Source organism: Phaethon aethereus, assembly GCF_964289735.1.
Source record: "Phaethon aethereus genome assembly, chromosome: 8".
NCBI lineage: Eukaryota > Metazoa > Chordata > Aves > Phaethontiformes > Phaethontidae > Phaethon > Phaethon aethereus.
In genome coordinates, this window is record NC_138584.1 from 8673214 (window position 1) to 8690223 (window position 17010).

A 17010-nucleotide genomic window follows, 5' to 3' on the forward strand; every position below is an offset into this window, starting at 1 on the left:
CTGCCGAGCTCGGCGTCCCCTAAAACCGGAACGAGCGACCCCCTAGACACCTAGCTTCAGCGTCAGCCGGGGCCTGAGGGTCCCCGCCGTCATACCCGTGCCCGACTTGAGCCATACGGTCGCAGCCCCCCCGCTGCTCGCGCCTCTCACAAAGCGCTGCGAGACCTGGCGGGGATCCAGATCAGCACAGGGAGGTGGACGGGGCACAAGGGCATGATTTCCAGGGGGACTTGGGGGGGACAGGTGTTTTGCACCCACAGCTCCAGGCACAGAGATGCTCTGTTCCCTGCCGCGGGGCTGTTAGGTTCCCTTTTTCCCAGACCCGGTGATGTTCTCACTTGCGGCGCTTGAAAAGCACCATCCACCTGCTTCCGTGGGCAGCCCCGGCTTTGCACGAGGCCAGTCACGCAGAACGGGGTCAAGAGTGGGGACACTGGGGCCTCATGCTCAGGCCAGGGTCTAGGCCAGCCTTCTTCAGCAAGACAGAAGAACCAGGGCCATACTTGCTTGCTCCACTGCCCTCCTCTGTCTGTGGGTTTGTCTTGTTTTTTTCTTGAAATGGGAATGGCCAGACTTTAGAGATGACCGCAGTGAACCCAAAGTGCCCGTCACTGTCTCCTCTTGCCCCCAAAGGACAGGCTTAAACTTGTCTTTAACCCAAGCTAAATACCACCAGAAAGGCTTTCTTCCCCTTACAAAGAAAAGAAACCAACACAGGATGTCAGCAGTATGTGAAAACCTTCCTTTTTGTTTTGAAATACTGTGCTCAATTTGTTTTCCTTCTTCTTCCAGTCTTTGAAAGTGACTGTTAGGAAAAGGCTTAAAAAATTTTAGGTGCTGCTTGCTGTGGGACCTCTCAGGGCTGCGCCCAGCTGCTAGCACTGACGGTGACATGGCTGCTCCGGGGCCCAGCGCTTTGAGCCAGCTGAGACCTCCTGGAGGCCCCGCAGGAGATGAGCTGGGAGCTCCAGAAGCCCCAGGTCTTCCAGCCTCAGGGCAGTCTCTGCTGACCGATGGAGTAGCTGCCCCAAAGGTCAGCTGTTGTCAGCACTAGGCAGTGAAAATGGAAGTGAGAGAGCTGGTGCCTGAGGGACATTTTATCCTCAAGAGAGACTGGTGGGGGGAGGCTTTTAGAAATGCCTTTTCCCTCCAACAGCTCTCCAATTTCCCAAAGGTTGGCTGTGCTTGTCCTCCCATCCCCTCCTGTTCTGTCCTGCTCAGCCTGGCTGCAGCAGCCCGGCACATCCCTGCCCCCTTCTCCACAAGCTTTTCTTCCCAGGGAGGCCAGAAGAGAGGGTGGCACGGTGCCATGCCGCACGAAGCCTGCGGTCCTGGCCCTGGAGTCAGCAGCTTCTGCTGTCCCCCATCCCACAGCCGCTTCCTCTCACACAAGATGTTTTCTTTGTGTCTGGCAGCCCCATCCCTGCAGTCTGTCCCTGGGAGAGAGCAACAGGACCGGAGAGCTGGAGCCCCCTTGAGAGGTGCCCTGTCCCAGGTCTGCAGGCACCAGGTTTGGGGTGGGTTTGGGACACATGTGCGTTGAAGACTAGGGATGCTTGGCTGGTGCACAGCCTTGCTTCAGTGAGAGCTTCACATGGCCTCTTGTGCCACCCGCTGTGCGTGTGGCTTCTCCCTCTGACCCATGGGCAGGTTTCGAGGCAAACGCGAGCCTGTGCCATACTTGAGGTGTGGTGCTGGTGTGTGTTCGATCGCCATCGGTACATTTATGAGGGAACCTTAGGTTTCATCATGAACTAATGAGGCCCAGACACCGTCACTCCAGTGCAGACACCTACGCAGCGGAGGATGCTGCGCTTGTGCTTTTCCTGGGAACAGCGTGTCCAGGATGTTTCCGTTTGGCAGGAGATGCAGAAGGATACAGGGCTGCCAGAGCGTGGCCGCTTCCCGACGGCATCAGCCTAGATTTCAGTCAGCTCACAGGAGATTGGCAGTTGTGGTTAGGAGCCTGTCTTCAAAACATGAACTGCTTACGTGACCCCAGCGCAGGCAGTGTTACTGGGGAGCCGCAGGCGGGCTGTGCCGTGCTGTGCCATCAGGATGGTTCCTCGGGACCCAAAGCAGGTGGAGGATCAGAGCCAGGCTCTTACCGGAGCTGGAAAAGGAGCCAGGTAGGCTGTAGGGATGGCTTTCTGTCCCACTCAGCTCCCCGGCAAACCGCAGGGCTGGGATGCGCAGGTTTGCGTGGTGCAGACAGGCGATGTGGCTGTTTTGGGAAGACGGGTCGCAGCCCTCCAGAGAAGCCCGAGGTGCGGGAGCCCAGGGCAGCCTGCTTCGGGCCCTATCCCACCGTGGCAGCTTGAGCACGGGACCCACGCCTCGGTGGGCTGCGGGGAGCCCCCGCCGCAGGTGGGAAGCACCGCCCGGGGCGGCCCCGGTCCCGCCCCGCCGCCCGCTCGGCCCCGCCCGGGGGCCCGTCCCGCGGCGGAGGGAGGGGAGGGGAGGGGAGGACCGGAGGACGGGAGGGGAGGACCGGAGGACCGGGGCGGGAGCCCGGCTCCGCCCGCGCCCGCCGCGCCGCACCTGAGCGAGCAGTGGCGGCTCCGCGCCGGCCCCGGCCCCCTCCGCCGCCCGCCCATGGCTCGGCCGCTGCCGCTGCTGCTCTGCCTGGCCGCGCTGGGCGCCGGCTGCCGGGCAGGGCCGCCCCCCGCCGCCGGCACGGCCGGGCCCTCCGCCGAGCCGCTGCAGGACGAGGCGGACAACCAGGAGAACATCCTCTCGCAGGTACGGCCGGGCACCCGCGGCGTGGGGCCCGGGGGATGCTGGCTGTGCGTGCCGGGCGGTGCTGGGCGAGGGCAGCTGCAGGGAGTTCTATCGCCCCGGGGTAGAGTGAAGCCCCCCGGGGAGCAGTTCTCAGCCTCCATCCTCTCATTTCCCCGGGGCGGGGGGACTCAGAAAACGGGGAGCTCCTTGGGAGGGGACCCGGTGGAACCCCTTTGTGTGCAGAGGGGAGGGATGCGGGCTCTTTCCCCGCCAGTGGGATGTTTCTGTTAGATTTGGCCGATCATACTGTGCGCTATTATCTGCCCTCGGAAGCGGCTAACGTGGAGACTATTGGAAACATACCGTCAAAGCTATTTTTGTGTTTGGGCTTTCAGAATCGCCGTCTGCAAACCTCCGTAAAGGAAATTCCTGGCATTGTATGGGGCTAATCAGAAATACTGTTTCACCACCAGGTTACGCTGCCTATAGGGTGGCTTTCAGTCGCCCTTCCAGCGCACCCTTACCCTATTTGCCCATGTAAAGAAATCTTGCTCAGAGTAGCAGGTGACTTTTTGGGTCTACTGCACACAGAGCATTAAAAGACAGCAGGATGGGGTTTGTATTTAAAATTTGAAGGTTTGTATTTAAATTTCTCACGTTTAAAATTTGAAGCAGTTAGTTAAGTCCATTTTACACAAAGCGTAATAAAAAATACCCTCTTAGAAGAAGCCAGGTTTTATTTCCCTTATAACTAGGGATCAAAAAGCTCTGTGCTCTCAAGAAAACTTTTTGGTCAGCAGATTTTGGAAGAGTTGGCCAGTTCCCTCGAGGTTCAAGGTGTCCAAACTGTCCTTGTCTGGACCTCGAGGTTCAGGGCATCCTTCTCCCTTGCTGGGCAAGCAAGGACGAGCAGTTTGCTGACCGCCTGTGCTAACTAGCCTGTGCTCAGCTGTTAGGTGACTACGACAAGGTGAAGGCCGTGTCCGAAGGCTCTGACTGTCGGTGCAAATGCCTGGTCAGACCCCTGGGCCGCGGCGCCTGCCAAAGGATTAACGAAGGCGCTTTCAAAGCGGAGGACTTTTACACGGTGGAAACCATCACGTCAGGACCCAGCTGCAAGTGTGCGTGCGTGGCCCCCCCCTCGGCACTCAATCCTTGTGAGGGGGACTTCAGGCTGAAGAAGCTGCGGGAGGCGGAGAGCAGCGACCTGAAGGTAGGAGGGCAGCTTGAATTCGGGGCTCTTTTGGGAGGGGGAGATCTTCTGAAGCCTTTTCTTTCTGAGCTTTTTCTGTAAAAGTTCTTTCCTAAACTTTTTTCCTAAAAAGAAAAAAAAAAAAAAAATTCCCATAGTAACTTTTATATCTGCATGTTTTATGTAAAAATCAAGCTCAGCTTAAGGGATTGATTCAGGCAGCTGCAGGCGATGATTCACTCAGCAGCACGCTGCCCGGTTTGTCCCGTGCTGCCTGGGGTCCACTGCGGCTGCCTGCGCTGGAAGCCCAGGAGGGACCGGGCTGCTCCTTGCCCTTTGTCCGGCGTTTGGTGTCCCTGGGGGGGACAGCTCTGCTCAGCTCAGGAGCTGCCAGGTCTTGTTCCCGCCGCAGAGAGGGCCTCCCAAGGACCCACGCAAAAAGCTGTTTTGGCTTCCGTGGGCCAAAAGCCACTGATGCGTCAGCATGAGGGTGTGTTACACAGCTGGCTGATGGCGGGATGGGTTTTGTTGTTTTAAATGTTGATGCTTCTATACTATTTAGCATTTTATCTCTTTAGTAATATGTACCTCTTTTCCAAATGCGACAGCATTTGTTCTAAGTACTCATGACTTTTCTTGGATGCTTACTTCTCCTGGTCTAGCAGCTGGTGTCAGACCCTGCCGAGTTCTCCAGTTTGTTACCTGGGTAGGGCAGCAGAAGACTTCCCCAAAGGGTCACTGCCTTGGTCCAGCCCTGGGGAGTCCCCAGCGCGGAAGGTCACGGGCTGGTGGCACTCGTGTGGGTGGTGATAGGACATACCCCGTGGCAGTGCTGCTGGTCCCAGCTCAGGTGGGAGGGCAGGTACCCTGCGAGGTGCTGCAGGCCAGCCTCCCACCAGGGCCATCACGATGGGTTTGTTCTAATTAATTTGGCGCTTGAGGATGTGTTTCATCTTGTCCGGCTGCAGACAGTTAGCAGCTTCTTGTCCAAGCTCCCCTGCAGCTAGGGCAGATAAACAGGCACAGGCAGATAATCCATCATTTCAGGGAAGGAGTCGTCCCAGTCTGGAGTTGTTTGGTCCCTTGTCTCCAGGAGAAGCCAGGATGTCCTACTTAGCCTTAGAGGAGGAGCTGCGGTTTAGGGGAGGGGACACCCTCCGGGGTGACAGGGCCACCCCTGAAGTCCCTCACCCGGAGGCAGGCCGAGCTCCTCCACCAGCAGCTCGCAGCTCTCTCCCCATCCTCTCCGAGACCGGTCAGCAGGAGCAGCGCGGCGTGGCTGGCTGCGCCCTTGGCTCCGGCTGCCTCTTACCACCGGGGAGCTGCTCGCAGCCAGCCGTGGTGTGAAAGCTTGTCCTCTAGGAACTGGCCCAGGCTCCCCCGCTCATTTCGCAAGGATCCACGGCCAAACGATTTCACAAGTTTTATCCAAATATACACACGTGGTTTTTCTTTGCTGCAAAAGTCAAACCCTGGGAGCTGTGAAAACAGGCTTGCTTTCTTGCCGAGCACAGCGTCCCTCCTGGGGTCGGGCGTGCTGGGAACAGCAGCCTCTCATAGGAGAAGCGGGGAGGCAGGAGGGGACACCGCTCCGGTTGTTACGTGACTCATGAGGAGCGGCTCCCACGCTCTTCGGTGGGGGGCCGGGACCTCCTCACTGCTCCGAACAGCCCCAGGGGTTTTACTCTCCTTGCTGGTCTGATGAGCATCGTTCTTGCCTGGTCCGGCAGCGGGACGCGCGTAGTTGTGCTCGATGTCTGCTGTGTTTTAATGGGCTTTCTTATGCTCTAACTCAAAAAACTTGGGTACTCCATGGGAGAGACGTGGGAAGCTCCCCAAAATGAGAACTGGAGGATGCGTCCCCAAGGGAACGGCGAGGAAGGGAGTAGATGAGCCCAGGAAGCAGGGGTACCCCTGGGACACCCCAACGCGGTGCCGAACGGCTGCGCTGGGCGTTCCAGCTGAAGGTTTCAGTCCCATCCGTGCCTTTAATCAGGTCCCATGGGAATGCATGGAGCATCTGACAGTGAGAGCCAAAGTCTGCAGTGGGTGAAGGGAAGGAAATAGCGAGCTGACGTGTGCATCGGTGTGGTGTTTTGGGGAGGGTCAACTTGGTGTCAGCCAGAGTAGCTGACTCTAAGATCTATTTTTGTGAAATTGAAGCTTGCTGCTCCTCCGCTTGTAGGAGCGGCATGCGTTTTGGGGGTCTCGGATGCAGAGTCTGTGCAAGAAGCCTGAGTTCAGGCAGATTTGGAAAGTGGTTAATAAAGTCTGCAACCTTTGTGCATTGATGGAAATTATCCAGCCTGGAGGGAAAGCGCATGTCTCTAGCGGCTGTCTGGCAGGTTGCGTGCATTGTATCGGTCGTCTCTGCTCAGTTCTTGGTGGAAAGTGGATGCATAGCCATAAAACAGTCCTTGTCTCTTAATGCTGCCATTTTATCCAGCCCAAAAAAATCTTTCCTTTGCTGTCAGCTCCACAGGGAGACTGCAGAGGCAGGGGTGGAAACTCAGAGTGCTGCCAGCGGTGTTGCCTGTACTTCTCCCATGTTTATGGAGCTCTGTCGACCAGTTTGTAGCTGCTGGGAGAAAATGTCGCCGTCTTGTAGTAATTCCCATGCATTAAAAATACTTCTTAGCCGTCAGGGCTGTGAGGTCTGCAGTGCCACGCTGAACATGTGGGGACACGTGGGACTGGAGGGAGCAGGCACGTGCGGGAGCCGAGGCCGGGAACGACCCAGGAGCTCTCCCCACCAGCCCATGCCTCGCTCAGCACCGTCCTCTGCGGAGTGAGCACCAGGAACTGTATGAAATGCCCCACAAGGGTATTGCTGTCCGGATCCCCGGATCGGTGCGCAGGGGCTGGTGCTGGGCAGGACGCGGGGATGCAACCCTGCCTGCTCTGGGACGGGGGTGAGTTAAGTACAGTGCGTCTCTGAAAGGAGTGGTGGAAGAGGAAGGCAGATAAAGTTGTTCTCCAGGGAAGCAAACTGTTACCAGGTTGGCACTGAATTTCCATTGCCTCACTCTTGCATTTGTGAACATTTTACAATTTTTTTTAACAAGTTTCTTCTTGTTCCAGGAAAAAAAGCATGGGATGGCACAAACTCAGAGTCTGATCTCAAACTCACTTTTATTTGAGCTGCCGTTTGCTTGTTGCCTCTTTTGTTGCCAGTTATGTCACCGGTGGGGTAGTTAAGCCTTTGGGCTTGTGAGAGAGCTTGCCTAGGGCTGGCAAGGAGCACAGCTCTTCTCCTTGCTCTGCTTACTAATCCCCAGCACCCAAAACACGCTCCCGAAGCCCCGAAGCTCTGCAGAGGTGGCGTGCGTTGCTCTGCACGCCGCGCTCTGACCGCGGCAGCACCGCAGCGGGTCAGGAAAAACTTGTGCATAAGGAAAAACTTGCGTGTTAATAAACTTCTTGCACTCAGGTGCGTGCATTGCCTTTGACTTTTCGGCTGTAGAAACCACGCGGGGTACCTCACAGCAGGTGCCCCCGACTGACGGCGTGCTCCCTTTGCCTTGCAGCTGTCCGCCATCGTCGAGATGCTGGAAAGTGCCTTTTATGGCTTGGACCTTCTGAAGCTGCACTCGGTCACAACCAAGCTGGTGGGTCGGGTGGAAAAGCTCGAGAAGGTAAGATGAGTCTTGCTCCCCTTCGAGGTTGTTGCCTTCGGTGGGACTTGCCTCGAATCAGGTACTTGGTACCTTTGGTGCGTTCAGAGCCTCGTTCCTTCTGGAAGAAATGTTAATTACCTCTTTGGCTGAAACCAAACTAGACCAGACTAGACCTGACTAGACTCTCCACCACTCCTCACAGGCAGTGCCCAGGGCATCACCACCCTGTCAGCCTCCCCTGACTTTCTCCAGTTTCTCCCATCCCTCGTGGCCCAAACCGGGTGTGGGATCCCAGCTGCAGCCCCACCAGGACCAGCATCTCCTTGGGGTCCAAAGGGCCTGCTGTTAAGTTTTTCCTCTTCTCAATTTTATGTCTGTGCTGGCGTGATAGTTGCTCTCAGCCAGGTGCCTTTGTGCTGTTTGATGTGGGGGTGAGTGATTCAGGACCGGTGCCGGGACACGCTCACCGGGACAGCTGGTAGCCAAGGAGGTCAAATTCCTTAAGGACCAAGTTACATCTTGGCCTGTGTTTAAAAAGAGTTGAACCCTCAGTACTGCTAAAAACATAGATAAAGTACCTTCTATTTTTTTTAAAGCAGACTTCCAGTGAAATCATTTTCACTTCCATACAGTTTAATATTTCTTTGGCTAGCACAACATAGGGTTTGCAGTTTCTTAAGCTGCGCTCAGCTATGTAGCAACAGGTTGCCAGATTAAATACTGGAGTTTTCTCCCGTGGTCCGTATCTGGGACAGTAATTCCACATTCTTGTCGGAGTGGAGCAGCCCTGTTCGTCTGCAGCCAGGAGCCGAGAGGCGATGATTTATAAAGCCAAAATTCCACTTGCAAAGTGTTTCGGGAAGGCACGGCGTGCTCCGTCCCGGGGTCAGGAAGGAGACAGCAGAGAGGAGCACGCTTGCCTGGGGGGCTCTGGGTTTCCAAGCACGATGATTGACCCAAAAGGGGGAAAAGGGGTTTTGAGGTCTAAAATCAACAAAGCACCAACGATTTTGTTTGCGATCCCACCCTCTTCCTGTGGTTTAGCTTGCTCTCCAGTTGTTACTTGGGTTTGCCACCGAGTCTTTGCTAATTAGAGGAGCAGAGCAAGGGAAGCGGGAGCTGTGCCGCCAGCCCCGTGCCGCGTGTCCCCGTTGGGGAGCTTCACTGCTGCGGCACCGGTAGCCGTGGGTCTGGCGGTGGGGTGAGCCCTGCCCCACGGCACAGTTAGCTGCACGCATCGGGACCGACCGACGGTCTGTTCCTATTGAACATCCACAGTCGCTGGATTAGGGAAGATGGGGGGGATGACAGCCCTTTTTTGGTATCCTTTATGGATACGTGGTCCCTGAACTTGTCTCGCCCTGAAACTAGTTGACTGAAAATGATGCTGTTGGACATTGCCACCTTTAGACGGGTCAGACCGCAGTGGCGCAGCCCATCAGGTCAGTGAGCGGGGACTGCGGGTTCCTCAAAGGCCTCGCCGATGGCCGCGGCGAGGTAAGGTGTGAGGAGTCACAACCACGAATGACAGAAGCGAGTACTGCGCGTGCGGGTACCGCTGTGCCGCTCTTTGGCCCTGTCACGGGGGCTTTAGCATGAGTGGTGCTGGTGGCACTGCCTGCCCGGGCATGTTGGGGGGACCTTGCAGCGTGGCTGCTCTGCTCACCGCCCGTTGCAGTGAGGCAGACGGGCAGAAGTAGTTTGGCCAGAGACGGAGCAGCGAAGGTGTAGGAGGGGGAAATCCACAGATTTGGGTCCTTAATTTCCCAGAAGCGGGGCTGCAGGATCGTGCAGCAAGCAGCTGAAGCTGCCTGCGGGCACTGGGACAGGATGGAGAAGGACCGGGGAGGTCTGGGTGAGATGGAGATGCCCCGGTGCGCCTGGGGCAGGGCAGAGCTGGTGCAGGCGGCAGGTGTGAAACGCTTCTCGCTGCCGGCTGAGCACCTAAATTCCTCTTGAGAGGAGGAGGATCACGCCCCGCATCGGCCGCGGGATCCGGTACGACGGACAGCTGGGATGCTGAACGAGAGCCTGGCATCGCTTCAAAGCATCGGCCTCCCAGGCGGGTGTGCTTTTGGCAGCTGCTCCCCAGCAAAGCAGCTGAGCAGCCTCAGGCAGCATCACAGGCCAGGCTTTGGGGTGCCTCCCCCCTCGAGGGGAGGCAGATTTTATCCCTACGCGGGTCATAAGCCAAACATTACGCAGGGTGAGTGATAAGGGGCACAAGGCTGTCGGAATCAGCCATCCTCCCAAAAAGAGGAGGGTGTCAAAGCTGCTGCTGCTCCTGCGCTGCTCCTGGGAGAGCGTCGTGAGATGCCCTGTTCCTTTTCTTACCACAGCAAAATACTTGCTGAGAAGTCCCTGCGTTATTGGACTCAGCCTTAAAATTGCATGATAAAGCTGTGACGCACAATTCCTGGGTCAAGACTGGGAGTTTGGATGTCCATGGAGTGGGTTGGGGGTTAACTGCGCTCAGGGTGGTATTTTTGCAGAGGTGAGAAGGTATTGTGAGTTGTTTCCAGTATAATAAGGTATTTTACACAAATGGCGTGGGTCAAGGGAATGAACCCCCAAATACTTGGTCGGCAGAGCTAGCACCTTCTCTCGCGAGGCAGCCTCTGTGCTTTGTCTTTAGCTTGCAGCTGTCGCATCAGCTGGAGATTTTGAGGTCACAGATGGAGGTCATGGTGGGTTTTAGGAGAAATTAATGGCACGACAGATTGAAAATGAAGGTTTAGGGGGAACCGCCCCCAGACTCTGTGCAAAAATGCTTTGATCGATGTGCCACCTATTCAAAGCAGTTTCCATTTAAGATGTAAAAGACTAAGGAGCGACGGGCAGAGACTGCAACAACCCCTTGGTGACAAGGTGTGCCTATGGTTGGGGGACCGAGAAGGGCAAAGGGATTCGTCTGCCCTGGGCTGCCAAGTGAGCCACAGCCAACCCCAGCTCCCTCCTGGTCCGGGACGGCTTTCTGAGGGTCACTGGCTCTCTTCCTCTCCCCAGATTCTCCCTCTCTTCTGTGGGAGGGGATGGCGGTGGGGAGGAGCAGTCCCTGCGTGGCCAGGCAGCGAGGCAGGACCAGGAGAGCAGAAACCAGACAAGTGAGATGCTGGCCTTGAGGACTCACCCCGGGGGGCCGGCAGGCAGCGGCTGGCCAGCCTGGGACCCTGCCAGGCAAGTGGGATTAATAGGTGGGAGATGAGCTTGGCTGCCATAGGCAAAGGACATAGGCTGGGACTTAGGATGTTTTAGCTGAAGCGCACAGGTCCACGGAGAAGCCCAGCTGTGAGCCCAGGATGGGAGCACAGAGCTCGCTGGCTCCTGGGCTGTGGTCTGGTGGCCGTGGAGCATCCCTTGTCTTTACGTGGGGTGAAGTCCCTTGTGCTTTTGTAGGGCATGGCCAGGAACTTCACACAGGAAGGCCACCGGGCAGGAGCCAACGTGGAGGAGCATCCGCAGGATCCCCGCCGCGGGGATGGGGAGAACTGCTCCAGCCTCATCACCAACAGCCTTGCCGACATTGGGAGCTCACTGCAGCGGGACGCCGAGGCTGCCTACACGCACGCAGAGGTATGAGCGCCCAGGCGGGCTGCGCGGCTCGATCGCTGCCACGGCGAGAGCCAGCCTGGAGAGTGTCTGCTGGACGTGGCGCCCGGCAGGCCACCGGCCCGGGGTTATTTTCTTCCCTGCTTGGCCAACCCTGTTTCCGTGCCTCTGGCTCCAGCCTTCTTCTCTCAGCACAGCCCAGCTGCCACCGGGGTGTAGGAGGGAACAGGAGCAGGCTGCTCCCCGGGCCTCCCCCCTTCCCGTGGCGTTGTTGGTTTTCGAGGTCAGCGGCGGCCGTGCTGCTCGGAAAGAGTGATGTCATTGTGGGGCCGGCTGGGAAGCGCTGGGAAACTCGGAGCCTTTGATTAGCAGGGCTTGGGGGTTTGGTGGGGGGACAGCCTGTCGCCCTTCCTCCCGGGCAATTAGCCCTCCCCAGACGGCTCCTGCGCCTGGTGGGCTCTGGGCAGAGGCTTGGGCATCCCGCTGGCTCCGGCGCCCAGCCCCAGACCGTGGGGCTCCCTGTGGGGTCTGCCCAGTGTGGGGACATCCTCTGCCTGGAGCAGCGGTTTCTGTGCAGCCCCAGAGAGGGGTAAGAGCAGGGTGTTTTGGGAAAAGGCTCATCCAGGCGTCCTTGACCCCCTTGCTGCTTTGGTGGTGCAAGCTAGGGTGGCCTTCTTCTGCCCGGGTCCATACTGGGTGACTCCTGGAGCATTTTGCCTTCACCCCAGCATCCCCTCTGCAGGGGCAAAGGAGGTGTCTGGGGAGAGGGCAATGGTCGCTGTATCATTTCCAGCTCCAAACAGGGGTGCTTAGCTCCTGGGGGTGAGGACAGCCCGTGCACCCCCCCGGCACCGCGAGCAAGTGTTGCGGGTCCTACGCAGGGGTGGGTTCCCCAAGCCCCGGTGAGGAGAAGGGTGGGCTCCCACGCACGCGCTGGGGGTCGGCGGGTGGGGAAATGGAACGTGCCAGCACACTCTGCTCGGGGGGGGCTGTGCCCCATGGCAGAGGGTATCCGGCAGTGCTCCCAGCCCCTCTGCCCCTGCTCTCCGGGCCGTAACCTGAGCAGGGGCTCTGCTGCCCGCTGGAGAGGAGCCAGCCCGGCCAGGCAGGAGAGCGACACGCAGGGCTTTTATTACCCCGAGTGACCTCATTTCCCAATATTCCCTTTTTCTCGCTGTTAATTGCAGCAGGGCTGCGAAGGAGCCCTGGGCCCATCTTCTCAGCCAAATGGGCACCGCTTCAACCTTCGGGCTGTCTTTCCGATTTCCTTTAATGAGATGAAATCCTTCAGGCATGAGCTGCGGCGGCCGGCGGCCGCCTCAGCGCGGGGTTCCCGGTCCCTGCCCCGTGCCTGCAGCCTCTCTGCTCTACCAAAGCCCAGCGCACATCGCACGCTCCCTACGGAGCAGCCACCGGCACCGGTCCCTGGCACACGAGGGGTGTCCGGCGGGTGGACGTGCGAGCAGTTGCAGTCAGGGGCGTCCCCTGCTAACGCTGCCCCGGGTCCCCCCGCTGCCTGCGCGTCCTGCATCCCACGGCCCCTGCCTTACTGAGCACCGAGTCCTGGGTCTGCGGAGTGGCACCCAGGTCAGGCAGAGGCAACGCTGGTCCGCCACCCCCGCTGTCTCCGGCAGTGTGTCCCGCAGCAGAAGGGATGGAGGGTGACCCTGAGAAAGGAGGGAGGACAGAGCGTTCTACCCAGCGCTCGGCCGGCCAGCCTGACCTGTGCGGTCCCCCAAAACGCGGCTGCCTTGGCCCATCCCCTAACAACCTCCTGCGTCTCTTCCAGGGAAAATATGAAGAAAGATTCCTGAAAGATGAAACCATCTCCCAGCAGATCAACTCCGTCGAGTCCCTCCCGGAGCTGCACCTCCCTCTGGAGGACGAGAAGCCCAAGCAGCTCTTGCAGAGGAAGCTGCACATGAGGAGCCGGCCTCCTTCCAAGCCCACCATCGTCCGAGGGGTCACCTACTACAAAGCCCAGTCCACCGAGTCGGAGAACGACATCGAGGAGCAGCGTGAGTTGGGTTTGCAGCTGTGTTTGGTGGGATGGCTGGCCGCATCCCGTAGCAAAGCCAGTCTGCCCCCGAGTCCTGCCTTGCCCCCCTGGGACGTGTGGGCGAAGTGCGTGGGGTCACCAGGGAGAAGAGGGCTTGGGGGCAGGAGCAGGTGGGACAATTGGTACCTCGCCGCTGGAAGCAGCGAGGCAGCATCCAGCCGTGTGTGGGGTGCAGTGCGGTGTTGTTATTCCACGGAAAATCCCTGCTAGGGAAGGAAATAGGTCACTGCTATGGTTTAAAACACGCAGCACCAACACCTTTCCAGAAAGTAAATGCAAGTTTATTGCATAAGTTAGTCCTGCAGATCCGCCTGCCCGAAGGCATCCCGGGAGGTTTGTGCAGGGCTCGGGGTGGCTCCGAGCTGCCGCAGGCTGCCCGGCGGCTCAGCAAGGTGCTGCTCGTGGCTCCGGCCGTGGAGAGAGCAGGGGGCTGAGCCCCCGGGGCCCGGCAGCGCCTGGCAGCACGGGCAGACAAGGCAAGTGCCCTTTCTGTGCAACGCCCGGTTGGCCAGCGCGGCCGTGCGTGGGCTTGTGAGGTCCCTGAGATGAGGAGGAGCAAAGGGCACCCACGGTGGCCGGAGAGCCCAAGTGGTCCCCGTGCCCTGGGTGAGCCACCCACTTCGGCAGCCTGGGTTAGGTGGGTGGGATCTGGCTGGGCGCTGCGGCTGTGTCTCCATCCCACCCCATCTCTGGGAGCTGGCAGGATTGAGTCGCCGTCCGTCACCTCCCGCTCCGCTCGGCCTGAGGTGGTGGACGTGGCTGTGATGGGCTCTCGCTGACCTCCTAACACGGGCACCATCGGCCCCTGCCATTCACACAGCTAGAAACTAAGAGGAAAATCAGGTGGATTTAGTACAAGACAGGCTGGAGAAGTGGGCAGGGGAGCCAGGGCAGTGGGGTGGGCAGAGAGGGGCTGCAGGGGACCTGCTGCCACTCGCTGGGGCTGACGCCTGTGCCTGTGTCTGGCAGCGGACGAGCTGTTCAGCGGGGACAACACGGTGGACCTGCTGATCGAGGACCAGCTCCTGAGGCCCAGCAGCCGGGTGGGCGAGGGCGTGAGGAAGCCCTCCCCGGTGGGATGGCCGCCCACCCCCGGCGGTGACCCCACCACCCCACCAGCTGCCGACACTGCTGCGACGGCCACCGTGGCCCTGTCCCCTGCCACATCCGCGGGGCCTACGCCGGACCCCACCGCTGTGAGCTGGCTGACCCCCACCCCAGAGACCATGACCACCCCAGCGGGGCTGGTGGAGGAGGGGACCCCGCGGCTACCGGCAGCCTCAGCCAGCACGGCAGCGGCCACAGCCACAGCGAGCCTCGCTGCAGCCACCAGCCCTGTCCCCAGCCCTGCTGTGGCCACCACTGCTGGGTCCTCGAGGGACACGGGGACGAGCCCTGACCTGGAGAGCAGCCTAGGCACTTGGGGACAAGCGAGCACACCCGCGACGCCGATCAGCCCCACCATCCCTGCCACCCCAAAGCAGGTCCTGGAAGAGGAGGACATCAGGAGCATCATCGGTGAGTGCCTGCAGGTCCTGCACCAACCCAGCTGTGCGCACGGGGCTGGCTTCTGCCCATGGCCTGTCCTGCTAAGGACGGCACAGCTGGATTTGGTCACTGCTGGGAGGTGTCATGGAAACAGCGCTTTATTGGGGCATCAGGTTTTACTTGCTTATTGACTCTGGAACCTACTGTGGCCCCTTCCAGTTTGAGGGACTGGGCAGGGCAGAAAGAGGCCTCCCCAGAGAGGGACCTGGGACAGGTCTTGGTCAGGGCAGGGGCATGAGGCTGAGTCCAGACCAAAGCAGTGGGGTTACCTGCTGAGTGGGCAAGGGGCTGGATGGGGGGTGATGCCCGCAGACCCCCAGCAGGAGCAGGGAGCATGTGGCCGCCCTGTCTCGGACCTCTCAAGCCTATCTCTGCCTGCACAGGGCGCTGCAAGGACACGCTGTCCACCATCTCGGGGCCCACCACCCAGAACACCTATGGGCGCAACGAGGGGGCCTGGATGAAGGACCCCCTGGCCCGGGAGGAAAGGATCTACGTCACTAACTACTACTATGGGAACACGCTGGTGGAGTTCAGGAACCTGGACAACTTCAAGCAAGGTGGGCTTGCATGATCCCTGATGCTGTGCCGGCCACCACTTGGCTGGTCCAAGTAGCATCCCCATTCTCTGGGATGCTGCACCATGGGGGGGATGCTCTGCCTGGGGACCCTCCCCTCTTGGGTGCCCATACCTGGCGTGCGGGGTTCAGAGCACGGGGAAGGTTGGGCTGCCCATAGTGGCTCTGGACTTGCTGGTCACTATGTCAGGCTGCGGCTGGTGGCCGGGGAGGGAGGGCAGCGCTGGGGGCAGAGGGTGCTGGGGGCTGATGCGGCGGGGCCGCCAACCCCAAAGCAAAGGGAGGGTCTTGCCAGTAAGGTGTCTCTGCCATGCAGGGCGCTGGAGCAACTCCTACAAGCTCCCGTACAGCTGGATTGGGACAGGGCATGTTGTCTACAACGGCTCCTTCTACTACAACCGGGCCTTCACACGCAACATCATCAAATACGACCTGAAGCAGCGGTATGTGGCTGCCTGGGCCATGCTGCACGACGTGGCCTACGAGGAGTCCACGCCGTGGCGGTGGCGCGGCCACTCGGATGTGGACTTTGCCGTGGATGAGAACGGCCTGTGGGTCATCTACCCGGCCATCAGCTATGAGGGTTTCAACCAGGAGGTGATTGTGCTGAGCAAGCTGAACGCGGCCGACCTCAGCACCCAGAAGGAGACCACGTGGCGGACGGGGCTGCGGAAGAACTTCTACGGCAACTGCTTTGTCATCTGTGGGGTCCTGTACGCAGTCGACAGCTACAACAAGAGGAACGCCAACATCTCCTACGCCTTTGACACGCACACCAACACACAGATCATCCCCCGGCTGCTCTTTGAGAATGAGTACGCCTACACCACGCAGATAGACTATAACCCCAAGGACCGCCTGCTCTACGCCTGGGACAATGGGCACCAAGTCACCTACCATGTCATCTTTGCCTACTGAGACCCCCCGCCACAGTGGGGCACTGCGAGCCAGGGGCCACCAGCACCTTTTATTATTATTTTTATTGTTATTATTGTTGTTTTGTACAAATCAAAGAGTAAATGATGGGTTTTGTTTCAAGCTGTTTTTATATGGTGGATTGTAGATCGATCCCCAGGCCAGAACCACCCCCTTTGTCCTTGCTGTAACCTTGCTTCCCTTTTCCCTTCTCGTGGGGAGGGTCCCTCCTTTGGGAGAGCAGACCCAGCTCTCCTGCCCGGGCAGGAGGAGGTGGCCCAATGTGATCCTCATGATGACGTTTTTAGCTAAAGATGACCAGCAAGAAATCCAGAACGCAGTGCAAAGCTGGCCTTTCTGCTGCAGGCACCAGGTCCCAGTGGGATGCTGATGTCTGCCTGCCTTGGTGGAGGGGGTATGTGTCCCGCAGGAATGTCCCGTCTCTGGGGACCCTCCTCCCAGCCGACGGCCAGCAGCCCCTTCGGAGATCCTGCTGTACGAGGGGGCTGCCGGCGCAGCTCCGGCCGCCCCTGGTGCTGGCGCTTACGCCGAGGACTGTCCCCTGGGGCTGGGGCTCTGCCCTTCGCAACCTGCCCTGCGGGCCGGGCACTCCCCGAGCCCTGACTCGTCTGCAGCGAGACGGCGGCGGGAGGGGGACGCTGTAAATACGTGTAGATGGCTTTTCTTTTGTTCATTTTTGTAACCCCGAATAGTCCCCTTTGGCATTTGCTGGGTAAAGGCGCTGGGCTGTCTGGGCAGGCAGCTGTGGGGCTGGGGGAGCCCTCGTCCCCCACCCCACTACCCCCCTGTCGCCCGTGGGCCGTGTCGTTG

General features: G+C 59.2%; 1 protein-coding gene across 1 annotated transcript; it reads left to right on the forward strand.

Annotated features, from left to right (window-relative positions):
• Window positions 1–2267: 2267 nt before the first annotated feature.
• OLFML2B (olfactomedin like 2B) lies at window positions 2268–16182 on the forward strand (the record flags this gene model as incomplete). Its single annotated transcript, XM_082003252.1, has 8 exons — window positions 2268–2742; window positions 3671–3934; window positions 7441–7548; window positions 10927–11103; window positions 12869–13097; window positions 14108–14656; window positions 15070–15246; window positions 15581–16182. Exons 1-8 carry the CDS (start codon window positions 2596–2598, stop codon window positions 16180–16182), a joined length of 2253 nt encoding a protein of 750 aa, XP_081859378.1. The 5' UTR covers window positions 2268–2595.
• Window positions 16183–17010: the final 828 nt, after the last annotated feature.